This window comes from Rhinoderma darwinii, chromosome 7, assembly GCF_050947455.1.
Source record: "Rhinoderma darwinii isolate aRhiDar2 chromosome 7, aRhiDar2.hap1, whole genome shotgun sequence".
In the NCBI taxonomy this organism is placed as follows: Eukaryota; Metazoa; Chordata; class Amphibia; order Anura; family Rhinodermatidae; genus Rhinoderma; species Rhinoderma darwinii.
This window is the reverse complement of record NC_134693.1, coordinates 45,404,302-45,420,471: the sequence shown is the minus strand read 5'-3', so window position 1 is coordinate 45,420,471 and position 16,170 is coordinate 45,404,302. Positions and strand designations below refer to the sequence as shown.

Sequence of the window (16,170 nt, the reverse complement as noted above, 5' to 3'; positions counted from 1 at the left end):
AATCAGCTAGCAGGAAAGAAGTGCGTCCGCCTCCCATTGCGCAAACATTCCCACAAAAATTCAGCTGTGTGGACATAGAAAAGCACTGGTGATGTAATGATGGGGGTAGGGAACAGACAAGTGAGCCCTGATTTACCCGCCACTCAGTCCCTGCCTACTTGCGACGACCCGCCCTGGGCGACGGGGTACAACTGGGTGACGGTCCCTACGCTCAGTAAGTGCACGACAGACAAACAAGGGTACACAAAGCTAAGGGAAATGGGGCAGTTGCCCACGGCAACACCGTGAGCAACAAGAGTGGTGAACGAGCCGAGTCAAACCAGGAGTGTACGAGGTACCAAACGCAGAGCAGGAGAGTAGTCAGTAAGCCAGGGTCAGTATGAAGCAGGGACAAATAGTTCAGAAGCTGCAGCAGGGCCAGGAAACCAAACGAGAAGAATCACAAGCAAGGAGGAACAGGAAAGGCAGGTATAAATAGACAGAGGGCGGGAGCTAGCTCCGTCTGGGCAGGCTGTGATAGGCTCTCCCACTCCTAAGCCTGCCATCCTGAGTGGTGGAAGATGGAGTCAGTCTCACAGACATAGAAGCAGGTGCAGACTGATTACCTATGGGCGTTGACTCAGAAGCTGTGCCTGGCAGATCCTTTTACAGGTGAGTTAGCCTTTTTCCCGCACTATTAATATAGTAACCCAGCTAGGTAAAAAAATACATATTGTATGTTATCGGAATTGCTTTCTTTAGTTTCAGAAGCATTCACTGATAATCTGTGGGCAGTTAACAATTACCCATTTAGGTTACCATCTTCTCCCGTATTTGGCAGCATGTATACACAAGCGGCAGTGTGCTGCATGCAATTTTACTGCAAATTGTCATGATTTTGTGGGGGTTTTCTTTCAAACCACTAAACGACAAAACATAATTCTGACTATGTGGGTAATAAAATAAATAATATATTTCCACTATTAAAAACACATAAATAGGACATAGATATAGTAGAAGCAGTAAGAGCTATTGTAAAGAAATTCTCAAGAATGACAGAAGTTAAAGTGGTTGTGTCACGAAGACAACCTCCTTTTAAAATGAAGCACTGTGATCCAGCTTCTATCTAAAAACAAGGCCAACATGGTTATCCAGCTTCTATCTAAAAAACAAGGCCGACATGGTTATCCAGCTTCCCTCTAAAAAAACAAGACTGACATGGTGATCCAGCTTCTCTCTAAAAAAGAAGCCGATATGGTTATCCAGCTTCTCTCGCTCCATGCTGTTATCTCTAGGGGAAGCGTAGGGGGAAATATTAGGGAAATGTAGCATTACATGGCAGCCAGTCAAATGAAAGGCTGTCCATGTCATGCACGTATGCACCGTATCTGCTCTTTGTCCTTGCACATAAAGACGGGAGGTCCCGAGTGGGAGACCCCCTTTCTAAGTCATCCACATGCCCTAAATGGGGTTGCCCTAACAGGAGTGGTCGTCCTAAAATAACCCCTTTAAAGGAGTTCACTGGGATTTTGTAAATATGTCTCAAGAAACAGAGCAATAGATGCATGACACCTTCCTAATATACACGCTGTTGACATCTGATCCCTCAGATCTTATCTCGGGGAGCGCTGCTGTGGGGAAAATGTTTGTTTACATGATAAATATCCACACAGGCTACTCTATGGAAAGGATACGTACATAGAGAACTATATAAATATCTTGTCCATAGTAACGCCTTATGTGTTACGGGCACATAGCTTCAGGTAGTGCTCTGCCTGGGGAGTTCGGGCAATGTATCCAAATGTATGCCTATACAGTAGGATATGTTGCATCCTTCGAACAGAGGTATACATCTGGAGTCCTCTCGACGTATACCTCCAAAGAAGGGGACCTTAACTGCAAAATCGTGCGGCCATTAACTATCAATTTGAAATCCACCTCCACTGCTCCTACACGTGTCCTCAACAGAAAACCACCGTAAACCAGTAAAAAAAACAGGTGAACAAGCAAAAATAACAACTAGAAAGAAAGACAACTACAGGAGTTCATCTGAGTTAGAAAACCCATTTTCAAACATCCCAGTAGGGAAAGCTGAGTAAACGGCCGAAAAGTCGCAAGCAAAGCGCCTCCAAACATCTGCCTATTGATTTCAATGGGAAAAATGTCATTCTGTTCCGACGGGCCGTTTTTTTCCGCGGCCCTTTTGAAAAATGGCCACGTAAAAAAACGGCCAGCAAAAAAGAAGTGCATGTCACTTCTTCAGACATTTTTGGAGCTGTTTATCATAGACTCTATAGAAAAACAGCTCCAAAAAGTGGCTTAAAAAACGTCTGAAAATCAAGAGCTGTTTTGCCTTGAAAACAGCTCCGTATTTTGAGACGTTTTTGAGTTTGTGTGTGAACATACCCTTAGAGTGGAGAGCAGCTAAAAAGAAGGTCCCATCTTCCGGAGTACATGGCATGTTCATGCAACACACGTATAGCCCACTGATTGCAATGAGTAATGTACATTGCTTAATTTTCCTTGCGGTGGCGCTGCAGGGAAATTCAATAATTGTCGCTGGAATAACCCACAGCTTACAGCTGAATGCTGAGTGACCAGGTAGTGAAACACCTTGACAATCGTCAGGGGAATATTCCCAAAGTAGACAATCCCTTTAAGTTAAAATGCTTATCAAAACAGATTCTAGTCTTCGACACTAGAAGAGGAACCTCTTTGGAGAAGTATACAATTTACTGCACAGCTCAGTTTTGCCAAAATTACTCCACACAAATATCATTATAAGAAGGTTTCCATTGCTAATCTGTAACAGGCAAAATCTGTTCCAAATTATGGTGCAAAAAGTCATAATCAGAACACACGTACATCAGAATCTGTGCTTTATATATTCCATCCAGAAGTAAAAGCTGAAGTTTTAGATCTACGGACTTTACAAATTGTGGTATGTTCTGCCAAACTGAAAAGCTCCAGCTAAAATCATAAACTGCAAACACCAACTACAGAACTTCCGGGGTCTGCTATTCATTAGCACGGGGCGATCACAAAGCTTCTGGCAATTTAGTAGATCAACAGAACCGTTAACTGTTCTATTATTTCAGCCGATTACAAATTGGCTAACAACATTAGAGGAAACGTTGACAAACCCCCTCCCAGTATTCATAGAATTACAAGTACTCAAAGACAAAAAATGTGAGTCAGCGGTTTATACGGATAGCGCTGCACTTCCCATGGACTGCGCAGAAATTATCTAGAATACTTGACGAAATCCTGTTATAAGAAAGATATATGTTAAGATCTCCATGAAGGACTAAAAGGGTTCTCTTCCTTGGACAGTCCCTAGTTATTACAAGGGTCCCTTGGAAATAAGCAGGTCACAAAGTGTCTACCTGATGGGACCCCCAGTGATCAGCAGTAATCCATGGGGAGCACTAACAGTAAAAGTGTTCAGTTTCCCTGCAGCGCCACCACAGGAGAAATTACACCGAAATTTAAAGTGCACCCATTTCATAACAGGTGCACCTCAAGCTAACAATAGAACCAGTATAGGTGCCCATACACTTTAGATAGCTGTCGACCGAACGCTCATGAATCTGACTCCACCATTAACATGCACGCTTGGCTGTTTTTCGGGGAGGGGAATAGGTCTCTGCCAGACCACTCTGGCAGTGACTTATCTCCCGCAGGAACAAAGAATCTGGATGTTAAATTTTGCCATCTGATGTTGGGGTAGATTTGGGAGACCCCCATACACATTAGATAGTGGCCTGGTCTCGCTTAAATTGGTGGATTCGTCTGCTCTTCCATCTGATGAGTATGGGCACCTTTAGATATCTCATTCCTTGACTTCCACTGTGCTATCGCTTTTCTCTATAATACAAGACTCACCTACATGCAAGGACATATTCCAACATGATGTGTGATATTGATCGGGTGTTAGTCCAATTGTGGCATTGAGCAAAAACTTTGCACTATGTATGGCAAGCTTTAGGCTGGATTTCTACATTGTGACGTTGATATGATGTGAACAATTATAAGGAGAACTTTGGGGAAGATTTATCCAAGGCAAAAGTGGACTGGTTGCCCATAGTAACCAATCCGATTCCACCTTTCATTTTTCAGAGGAAATATGGAAAATGAAAGCAGTGACCTGATTGGTTGCCATGGGCGACTACTCCACTTTGTCTGCACCAGTTTTCCTCTATCTTTTATGTGTAAATAGGCAAAATTATCAGATCCATAAAATTGGAATCTGATAAGGCTACTAAAACAAAAAACTTTGGATCTGGACGCAGTCATCGCCCTAATCATAACGTCTAAACAGCGATTATTACAGAAGACCTAATTATAAGAAACGCATTTTAAGGCAAATATGGATTTAGTTTTCTATAAACTTCCTGTAAAACTGTTCCCACCCTTACAAAATAACTGCGTCAATGGCCAACTCGGACAACATTGGCGTATTGGAGCCGTAACCTATGGGTGCAAATTCAGCCATCAGGATAGGTACGTATGCAATAAACATGCAGTGTATCAATGTAATACTTACTCTTTCACTTTTTATGGACCCCGTAACCTCCTCATCATTGAGGTGCCGCTTAAACTTTGGAGGCATGGCGTGAGATTAAATGTATGGTAGAGAGCTGAGAAGATTTAACGAACTTGCTGCTTTGTCGTTATTCAGTTTCCGGGTGCTGCAAAATAAAAAGTATAAGTGAACGGACGGCAGAACAAGCCTGACATATTCCCCATGTAAGATTCCAAAGAAGCTTTAGGCCTCATGCACATGGCAGAGCTGTGTACAGGAGGCTGTGAAACGGCACATGGAGTCCCTGCGGTTAGGTCACATGACTGACATTGGCGCTAAACTGCTGTCTGTTTCCAAGGGCAACCAGCAGAATTTTGAATGCAGATAAGCATATAGAAAAAAGGGTCGGGTATGAGGCACTGATAACAGAGGGAATCATGTATGACAACTGTCCTAAACAAAGATTGACTTTATTGCGATGCAGCAGTAAATGTTTCTAAGCTTCCCAGAACTTTGAACCGTGAACTGTGGTTGCTACGTGCAAAAAAGTAAGACAAGCGGTCTGAATTTCCCATTCACTGCAATGGGCACTGTAATGTGAATGCGCCTGCTGTACTATTAAAATGAATGGTAAATTCAGATGACAGATCCCTTAAGATCTGAGTCAGATGATAAAGGAGCACCGTGCTTTGAGGAGCATTGCGTCCCCTTCATTCTAGCAAGGACAACTGCGGACATGTCTCTTACATGTGAAGGTCAACTGTCTCTTTAATTCTTTATGCAATGCACTGCTTCCTGGTAACAGAAAGCCAGCAGAATTCTGAATGCTGCTCTGGATTTGACTAGCGTAATGGGGCTGTAACTATAGGAGGTGCAGAGGTTGCGGTCACTCCTAGGACCTGGTTCGTAGCCCCTCTGCTACATCAGAGGACAGCCGTACTACAAATGACACATTAATATTTGAGGGTCCCGCTATAGTTTTTCCATCAAGGTCCAGAACCTCAAATGTCACCTCTATAGAGTAAAGTGACGCCACATAAGTTCAAGATAAGTCAAGCAAAAATCTGATGAGGCCCCATAAAGGATGATCCCTTGATGACATGGTGAAACAGAGGCGGAGCTTAAATTATAGGAGGACATGATGTCACTTCCAGTCACACCACATAGGATTTTGTGCCCATTGCTGGGAAACACTGTCTTCAGTCCCAGGCCTTTGTTGTAGTACAGAGTGACTGCCATGGCACTTATCCACTACACATGTGTGAACACACACACACACACACACACACACACACACTAGCAGGGCTAATGGAGAAACGAACGAACGAACGAACGAACACACACACACACTAGCAGGGCTAATGGAGAAACAGGTGCACCGTCTTCTATACCACATATACCAGTGAGGAAATAGCGCATGATGACTGTATAAGAATAGAACAGCTCTGCAGGTACTGACATCGCTCACTGATTGCTAGGACAATAACAATCTGTAAAGCAGATCACCCTCCTGTCAATCAAGCGTTGTGACAATAGATTACACCGTCATCGATGGGGGGCGCTATTACAATAATGAAACCATTTACCAATGTGGTGTCGGATGTTGCTGCTTTTCCCTTTAGACGTCTGTATCACTGGTTTCTAACGAGCGTCTAAACATGGCGATTCATCTGCTGCCGATAGCCTCGACTCGGTGCTCTGCTGCTCTTCCTGTTGTGCTCTGTAATAGATGTATATGCCAAAGCTGCGCATGCGTACGTAATACTATGTGGCATTGCCGCTGCCATGTTTGTACACCTCTTGAGTGACAACCACCATAATAATTGTGCTCATCCACTAGTGTAAGGTAAGGTTGTGCAGCAAATAATCATATTTCCTTATTATTACGTTCTGAAAGCTTTTATATTTATCATAGATAAAGGGGATTCATGTAAATGTATCTCATATATTCCAAAATGTTGTACTTTTCAATTGATCTGCATTCAAAAAGTGGATGGGGGGATACTGTTGTTTACAGACCTGAATCCTTACAGGCTTCTCCATCCATGGTCATACAATCCAAATCAGAAATCGGTGCAAATCATCCCCTCTCCCTCCACAACATGCACACTGTAACAGATTATTCACATTTTCCTCGTAGTTAGTCACAATGCCCCCATAACAATGACAGCTAAATGCATGTAGTTGGCGCTCTGGTTGTGCCAGCCGCAGTGCCCCAGCCAAAAAGTACCCATAAGTGCCAGACTGAGTTCTCATAAATTTCATCCACTTTCCTGATAAGTGACTGTTATAATCTCCCCCAGAGATTCTGCATATACATTATATTAGATTCTGCATATACAAAAAAAAGGTGCCTAATTTAAATTAAAAACTGGTGCCAAAAAATGAAGATGCCGGCCCAGCGAAATCACGTGAGCCGGAAAAAGCCAGATACAGAGAAGGGATTCCCTTGCCCAAGGAGAATCCCTGAGTATTACCCGGCCTGATAACAGGCGCTGACCCTGGGTCACATCCGTTGCTGCCTGCCCTGCAGAACTTAGCCCAGAAGTGGAAGAGACGGCGCCTGCCACCCTGGAACACAGCTCCCTACCCCAACCCTCCCCGCTATCTGCAACACAGGTGGAAACAACTGGAGAGGGCGAGTGGGAAGAGGGATTTATCAGCTTCTCTCATTGTTTACTGTGCCTGAGGCCGGATTCACATGAGCCTGTGCGTTTTGCGCGTGCAAAAAATGTTGCGTTTTGCGAGCAAAAGTTACGTGTGTCATCAGCATATGATCCGTGGCTGCGTGATTTTCACGCAGCTGGCATCATGATGACACTCTGTTTTTATGTTTACAAACAGAAAAGCACGTGGTGCTTTTGTTTTCATTCATAGATTTTACTGTATCGCGCATCACGCGTGGCACCCGGAAGTGCTTCCGTGTACCGAGCGCGATTTGCACGAACCCATTGACTTCAATGGGTGCGTGCAGCACGAAACACGGGCAAATATAGGACGTCATGAGTTTCAAGCAGCGCACATACGCCGTGTGAAATTCACTGACAGTCTGAACTGCCCCATTCATTAACATAGGTCCGTGTGACACACGGACATATTATACGTTCGTGTGAATAAGCCCTTAGAGTGATGAATAAATATGGTCTCCCTCACAGGGAAGTAGCTGCTCATAACTGCATCCACCACTGAAGAGTCCATGGAAGTAGTAAGAAGATAAGATAGTAAGTGAGCAAGATAAATGTTTCCAAGACTGATGAAACCAGCAGTATGCCCGAAGTAAAGAGATGGGGTGCAAAATCCAAGGGTCATTACGCCATGAAACCGACACGGGACACGACCCAGAGGACCATCTGTGGGGTCTCAACAGCAGCTGGTAACCATTCCTCCCCTTCCACATGGAAAACGAATTTCTGTTGCTCCCTTGTTGTGACAACCTGCATCACCAGCGGGGAACAGGTTGTCAAATGCTTGAGAACTCTTCTGAAATAAAGAATATCCTGTTGATGTCCAAGAGTTTCTGGACAGCCCTGAGAACACGTCTGACTTCCACCAATCAACAAGAAATGTTGGAACATTTCGCCGGCAGCCGGGAGGTGAATGATGCGGCGGGATTCTATGACTTTGATGCAATTTGTTTGTGACACAATGAAACTTATAAGCAGCATTGTGATTGGACGAGAATAAAGCCTTAGTGTATAGAGAAATAATTGGAAAATAGTAGAGAATGAACACAAATCTTAAACAAAATGTCACCATATAGTCATTGTTTTTGATATTGTATCTCGTCTCAGTTCTTTCCTTCATCTTTTGTGCTATAAACATGTGCTAGACTATCAGATGATATAGCAAAGGATATGTATGTTAAATTGAATACTGTGTACTGCATTGTGAAAATATTTAAAGGGTAACTAAACGTTCAACAAACTTCTGACATGTCATAGTGACATGTCAGAAGTTTTGATTGGTGGGGGTCTGACCATTGAGACCCCACCAATCTCAAAAACGAAAGCGGCAGAAACGCTCGTGTGAGCGCTGAGCCACTTAGTTTCTGTTCGACTTTTTGCAGAAATCGATGTAGCAGTGTACGGGCTCAATAGAAAGTCTATGAGCCCATACACCTCTACATCGGATTTCCGGAAAAAGCCGAACAGAATCAATACAGCTCAGACCTTACACGAGCACTTCTGACGCTTTGTTATAGCGATTTGTGGGGGTCTCCGTGCACGGACCCCCACCAAAACTTCTGACATGTCACTATGACATGCCAGAAGTTTGTTGAACGTTTAGTTACCCTTTAAGCGTTTTCAAATAATACAAAGTGAACAGGACATATGCTAAATAATCATTTGATTCTCTGATACTTCGATGTCCTTTCAACAAAAAAGCTAAATTGCCTATGATGAATCAGACACAATCATAAAACAGCCCGTATTTGGGAATTTCTATCTTTGCAATTTTCCAATACATAAAAGGTAAGTTTACTACATGTTAAAGACACATTACCTCCAAAAAGGCACTAAATTACAGCTCAACAACTAAAATAAATAGTGTGGACCATATAGAGAAAGTGCCAAGAGCCAGTGCCCTAGGAAGTAGTTTGATCTTATGGAGAAAGTTCCTATACTGATTACTGGAGCCTAGTTCTAATAAAAAAATTAAGGAAGTATTATTTTGCCACCAAGGACAGCTATAGGTGGTGCCGTTGTAGCAGTCATGCCCAGGTAAAAGAAGGCTCCAAAAGGTCCTTCTGCCCCATAAGTCTTCTAAACGTTACACAGGTGAGGGACCCTGTTACAGATTTTGCATTGGGGTAAAAGAGCTGCAAAGTCCTCTGTTTGACACTACTTGGAACTGTACTGGATAGAAGTGCTATGTACGCTGTATGACAATTTTATTTGACACAGTAATGTACCTGTAACGCCCAGTATTTAAACTAATGTAGTTGAAACTTGGGTGATGTCTTGAAGATGGTGATGCAGAGTAGCACAGGTTAGCGGGACGTTTCAGGGACAGTGAAGCAGAGGAGCACAGCGTAGGTTTGGCAGCCAGCAGGCACAACGATTGACTGGAAACATTAAGTTGGTGCAGGCTAAACTGGGATGTGGAGTGTAAGGAATCCCCTGTACTTCACCCCTAACCCCCACAAGGAGGTTTGGACCTTGCCAGTAAGCTTCCCAGATTGCAGTCCCCAGTAGATGGTTGGGCTGCAGTTGGCGGGTGTGAACCTTTCGTGGTCAAACATCCGACTGGGTAACAGGCAGGCAACGTTAGATCAAATAATCAGTTTCAGGAGGCAAAGTTAGGCCAGAAGTCAGTACACGGATAAGTCAGATCAAGTAGAGTCAAGATGAAAGCTGGGTCAAACACAGGAAAAATATCGGGAAACCCATCACCAGGGCTGATAACCAAGCGCTGCAACACTAGGGCGGTCCCCCTTTGAAGGTCCAGGGAGAGCGATGACACACGTCGTGCCAGGTCACGGTCCTGCGGCTAAAGCCGCGCAGCACAAGCAGACCTACGGCTCTGGACAGTTGGTACCATTATTTGGGATTATGTCAATATTATTTCCTTCTTTCAAAAAATGAAGGAGGGGACACCCTCCCCCCCCATTTGTTTTGCACATGCCTGAGAAGTGTTGGGAGACATCATTATACCAACAAGCTGGAAGCCAGTGTTTTCTCGGAAATATGCAGGAAATGTAATGCAGAATGGAAAGGAGTCCAGCTAGGGTCAAAATTATGTGAGCACCACCTACACTATATGGGCAAAAGTATCGGGACCCACCTGTTAATCATTGAATTCAGGTGTTTCAGTCCCTTTGCTATAGGTGTATAAGATCAAGCACCTAGCCATGCAGCCACCTTTAGAAACATTTGTGAATGAATGAATTTTTCTAAAGAGTTCACCGAATATGAGTGTGGTACTGTAAGAAGAAGCCACCATTGCAACAAGTCGGTTCCTGAATTTTTTTCCCTCCTAGATATTCCACAATCAGCTGTGAATGGCATTATTGCAAAGTGGAAGCGGTTAGGAACTACAGCAACTCATCCACAAAATGGCAGACCACGTAAAGTAAGGGCCCTTTTACACCGGCCAATTATCGGGCAAACAAGCGTTAACAAAACGCTTGTTCCCGATAATTGCCCTCTGTATACAGGGCAAAGATTAGCCGATGAACGAGCAAACGCTCATTTATCGGCTGATTGTATCATTTGCGCAGCCTAAAATATTATCGTTGTCGGCAGCGCATCTCCCTGTGTAAATAGGGAGATGTGCTGCTGACGTGATAGAAATGTATGGGGAGGAGAAACAAGAGTAACCAGTGCTCGCCTCCATACATTACTGATAATAGCTCCTTGTGAAAGGAGCAAACGTGCACCGATCCTCGAGCTGTTTTGTTGGACACCTACTCCATATTAATGCCTATGGATTTAGAATGGGATGTCACAAAAGCTCCTGTAGTTCAAATGTGTAGGTGTCCCAGTAATTTTATCCATATAGTGTACCTTCATATATCTACATTTTGAAACAATTATACAATAGTTCTAAAAATGGGCAGCTTCACGGAATAATACCGTCAAGGCATAAGCACTTATTTTTATTCCTGCTAAGTTCCTGAAAAATATGGGAAAAATTTATTCAGACTGGGGCTCCAAAGAAAAAATCTGGAGTACATTTTTTTTTGTCCACGTCTCTTTAAAATAATTTGTCGCATTTTTGACCGTCTGTGTGCCACTGAGTGAAATCTACGCCAGCCAGAAGTCCAAATTTTTGAGCAATTTGCGATTTTTCGGGCATAGAAAAGTTGTTGGATTCCCCCTATTCCTCTTCTTGGATTCAGTCATGTCAGGTCTTATGAATAAAGTATTACCATGAAATGTGTGTAAACTGGGCATAATGTAACAGGTTAGGGCAGAATTTAAGCGTGGCAGAGTTGTATAGACTTCTGATGTAGACCCCCATTTGTAAACCTTGTCTTGACCACATAGAGGAGACTTGCCTGGTGCCCTCCTATACTTAGCATGACTAAACATCTGTAAAGTTTCTGTTCTATGGAAATACTAGTAGAGAACGACTTTTCCAAACTCAAAACATTTTGCAAAACTGTGCTTCTGCCTGGAAAAATAAGCGTACATTCCTGCCTGCGACAGTTCCATCTAAATCCTGCCCCGTACATCACCTCGGAGCGGTTGTGTGGTATAAATATCCAATCCACATTCCATTGGATTTTCAGATGCCTCTGTGAAAGCAATCAGTTTTCTTGAATAATACGAGTTTAAGCCAGGAAGTGATTCCAAAGTATAACCCAATATTACAATTCTCAGATTATGTCCTCTGTGTATCTTACTTATCTAGGGTCATCTTTTTCTTCTGAAAACAAGACAGCACACAAATTCCTCTATTTAACTGTTCTGTAACTAGGAACTGGCAAAATAAGTTTGCGTAAGATCTACAATTATTCATTCCATTTTATTCGAAACTATATTTGCCAATAAAACTTTTTTCAGAAATAAGAATAGTTTTTATAGTCGATGCAGCCATGATCACTGTGCATGAAAATAACCTAAGTCATGAATTTACTGCAAAAATTCCTTGTACCCTATTATATTGTTCTACTTTTCTTCTTCTATGTTTCTGTGGTAGGTTGGGTGGTTAATTACGGTCTTATGGGCACAAATCCATCTAAAGGGGCTCTGCACTTTAAGCAACTGCCATTCTAATGAGCGCTAGAATTGTCGGTCGTTTGTAATTTAAACGGTTATTTGGATAGGATGGGTTTGTGATGCATACAATTAGAGCATAAATCTATAAAAAACCCTATATGACAATTAGGGTGCGCTAAATGCCCCCAAGTAAAGTTTTGCTTACCTGAACGCCATCATTTCGGAGCTCCTCTTCCAGGATACAACTGAAGCCTGTGCTGGCCAAGATAACCAAGCAACATTGTTACGAGCCGCTTGAGACGTTGGGAATCATGAGAAATAACTTACGACTACAGTGGTTGGCAATTTCCTATACAAATTCCCAGTTAGCTCACGACAGCATTCGTTTGTTGTCATCCGGTCATGTGGAAACGCAAAGGAAGTGCACCATGGGGCAGAAAAAAAAAAAAGAATTGGACCTTCACAGGGAGTAGCAATGTCAATACAGGTGGTCTGGATATGGTTTCAGCAGACTTGAATCATAGTGCAGGCTCGAACTGGTCAAAGATTAGTTCCGGTTTGTGGTTGGAAAAAAAAACCCAGAATGGATAACCGAACCTTTTAACACTTTTGTGAATAGATTCCTACTTTGCTTCTATGGTAAACACAAGTACAAGCAGTGAAGGGTATGAACAAACCATTAGTTGTGCTTTAGTAGGGTGACTGGGTGCCATAGAGCCCACTGAGCTTTTTCCTACAGAGCCGGGGTGACCACAGTGCACCTTGGGAGTTACATGCGGCTTGTGGGACACAAATGTTTAGGATTCAGTAACGCTGGACATACTGGTGAGAGATAAGTCAGCCAAACCCACTGATTTCAGTGGGATGCGCCAACTTGTATGGGATTAACGCCCTGCCTTTCGCCCTCGCGACTGTGAATTTAATAAGCAAGTTTGTTAGACTGTGAGGAAACTGCTATAGCTAGGCTACACTGTGGTTTAAAAAAAAAATGCTTCATGCCAACACACATCTATAAAGGGTTATTCCCATCACGCAAAGTTATGGCATATGGCTAGGATATGCCATCACTATGTGATCGGTGTGGAACCCCCTGCCAGGACCTCCACTGATCCTGAGAATGAAGGGCTGCGGCATTGGTTTAGCACGGTGTCCCCTATACTGTTTTTCCTTGCACCAGCAGTGCAGAGAACCGCAGCACGGCCCAATCATTGGAATGGAGCAGTGTTGAGTTCACTATGAAGGGGACGCGGCGCTAAAGCAGAGCCGCGGCCTCTTCAACTTAGGGATCAGCGGGGGTCCTGTTCGTTAAACCCCTGATCATAACATAGCGATCTGCCATTGCTTTGCATGATGGGAATAATCCTTTAATGTTGCGTTTAGATTTCACTATCTTAGTGTACACATTAGTGAACCTAGCACTTGTCCCAAGAAAACGTTCACTTCATATACAGTAGCTTAAATTTTATGATAGCAAAGTTTTATTAAATATATGTTACTTGGCATGAAACTGTTCTGCCATTTTTTCCTCTAAGCTGTTTTATAGAGTAATTCTCAATTACTTGTATTTATATCGTTTCCTACATAAAATTGAGCAGTTCTCAAACATCATGAAGAATTATAGAGTTGGTGTATTGAGGATGATTGAGTCATAGCCTTCAGAAAGTATTGCATGAAGGAAACTTTAACCGGTAGATCCTATGACTCAGGAAATATCAGAGTATGGAGCGGTTTATATGTCTGGCTGAGAGGTCACGTCAGTACTTGGACATAAACAGGTGCACGTTTAAAAGTCCATCCACAGCAATAGCGTCGAGACCCAACATGTTACAATTCAGAACGTGCATTTATATTTGATAAACACTTACAACTATTAAGCATTACCTGTAATAGCATCCAATGTGGCTGCTACATGGACCAGCACCTGAGTGACCTGAACCAAGTGAACAGACACCAGGAGCGTCTTTTTGATGCCTAAAGGGGTTTTACAACTTGAAAAAAGTATATCATTAAGCAGATAATGTCAATTGAAAATTTGATTCTTACCAATATAAACCTTCTAATTCTGCTCCTGGTTCGTGCTCCATAAGAACCTGCAGCCGCATGTAAACAAAGCAGCGTTGAGTTTGAGTCCTTTTACACCAGCCCATTATGGCCATAATGAGTGCCGATCAATGAGACAGCTCGTTGATCGGCGCTCTTTGCTTTTTTCACAAGGAGCTATTATAAGTAATGTATGGGGACATACATTATCATTACTTGTTACTACACTTGTTACTACGATCGCTCATCCCCATAAATTTCTATCATGTCAGCCTCGTTTCCCTGTTTGCTGCCAACAACGATAATATTTTCTGCTGCAAAAATGATACGATTAGCCGAAGAATGAGCATTTGCTCGTTCATCGGCTGATCGTTACCCTGTTTACACGGGGAAATGATCGGGTACAAGTGTTCTATGAACGCTCGTTTGCCCGATAATTGGCCCTTGTAAAAGGGCCCTAAAGCTCATCCATATGTTGTCACCTGACAATCACATAGCACTTGGGATTAGGTGCTAATTATTAAGACATCAACTTGCTAGAGAACCCTAAATCAATTGTAAATTCAGCTTGCATTGGTCTGAACACAGTAGACAGCAGTGTGCACATTGTACAGAAAGATTGCTAGGGATTCCCATTTTTAAGACATTTATACAATATCAATTAAATATGCATGTCTATACAATAGGGAAGCCAACTTTCGGGCACTGTGGGGTCCAAATGGACGGGTCTGCTTCAATCTAAATTGATGGCACCTCCAATCACAATGCCGTTAATGTTTATAGGGGAAAATGTTCCTCATCAACCATCAGAAATATTAATTCTAGCATTTTTCTTATATTATTATTAGTTTGCATAATTTTTATTACAAGAAATTTATTTTAGCCTTAATAAGTTGGGGATCGGGGTGGTAATGTGTGCATAAATAACAGTGAATGAAACTGTAGAAGTGATGGAAAAGGGCGAGTTTGGATTTTGCCATGTATTTGTAGCAGATTTCACCCTTTGTATTGCAAGGGTGTTTAAAATCGCTCTCTTACAGAAGGAAGATAAACTGTCTCTCTAGTGCCACCTATAGGTGGAATCTGCAACAAAAATGCGCAAACATAATGGACATGCTCTCAAATCTGCAGCGGAAAATTCCAGTATGTGTGCATGGGGGGCTGTGATATTGCATGCCGGCCATTTAAATGCATGGATAGGTCAGGTCTGCAATGGCCTCGGTCGCAGACCCCTTTCATCCTGCCGACATCTTCCTCCCGGGAGATGCCAGTACATGCGGCCGTCCTGTCCTACAGTGACCACTAGGGTGCGCGCAAGCGCATTCCCATCCTTAAAGGGCCAGCACACATGTTAAGAATTAACTAATTACTCCCAGATCACCCTGGACTATAAAAAGGGCCCTGCCCTTTCACTCCTTGCCTGAGCATTGTTTGTATTCCTGTTCGTCTTGCAAATGGTTCCTTAGTTGTATCCTGTTGCCGTGCCTTACCTGTATCCTGTGCCCTCTCTAGTGTTGGAGTAGCGTTGTGCCAACTACTACGCCTGCGGTCTTACGCCACGTCTGGTGTCATCTGCCACGTTTTGCATCACATGATGTCAAAGTACCATCTGTGCCCAAGCCGCTGCTACTGTCTGGACTATTGCATGTACCCATGTGCTTGGACTTTGTAGACTTGGTACACTGTTGCTTGGCCAGCAGCAACCCCGCTACAGCCTAGTGGGTCTACATACCCACAGATCGTGATAAGGTCCACCAGTGAGGGAGGCGCTCTTATATAATAACTGTCCATACTGGCTCATAGAGGGGGATCCTGAGTGGGGTGCTCCCTCTATAACGTCCATCTGCCCTAACAGATTTGCCTAATAACGCTATTGTGTTTGAGTTTTACACTATGTTGAGTGGATAAGGAAGTGAACTGCTTGAGTCATGTCTATTCTATGTATGAATAGAGACGTAGAGC

General features: G+C 43.1%; 1 protein-coding gene and 2 long non-coding RNA genes across 4 annotated transcripts in view; 1 reads left to right on the top strand and 2 right to left on the bottom strand.

Annotated features, from left to right (window-relative positions):
- The window catches only part of VAMP4 (vesicle associated membrane protein 4), a 32,624-nt gene extending 26,386 nt beyond the window's left edge, over nt 1-6,238 (bottom strand). Inside the window, exons 1-2 of one of the 2 annotated variants that reach the window (XM_075833300.1) lie at nt 6,091-6,238; nt 4,526-4,670 (exon numbers count right to left, since the gene is read on the bottom strand). In XM_075833300.1, the coding sequence (XP_075689415.1) occupies nt 4,526-4,591 (66 nt within the window). In that variant the 5' untranslated portion in view covers nt 4,592-4,670; nt 6,091-6,238. The remainder of the gene's footprint in view (nt 1-4,525; nt 4,671-6,090) is intronic. The other variant, XM_075833299.1, reaches the window with a different exon arrangement.
- LOC142657846 (uncharacterized) overlaps nt 1-16,170 on the bottom strand; it is a 484,403-nt gene that overhangs the window by 28,468 nt on the left and 439,765 nt on the right. The gene's annotated exons all lie outside the window — the stretch shown is intronic.
- LOC142657847 (uncharacterized) lies at nt 6,246-8,211 on the top strand. Its single transcript, XR_012849990.1, has 2 exons — nt 6,246-6,350; nt 7,660-8,211. It is a non-coding gene; the product is annotated as an uncharacterized LOC142657847 (long non-coding RNA).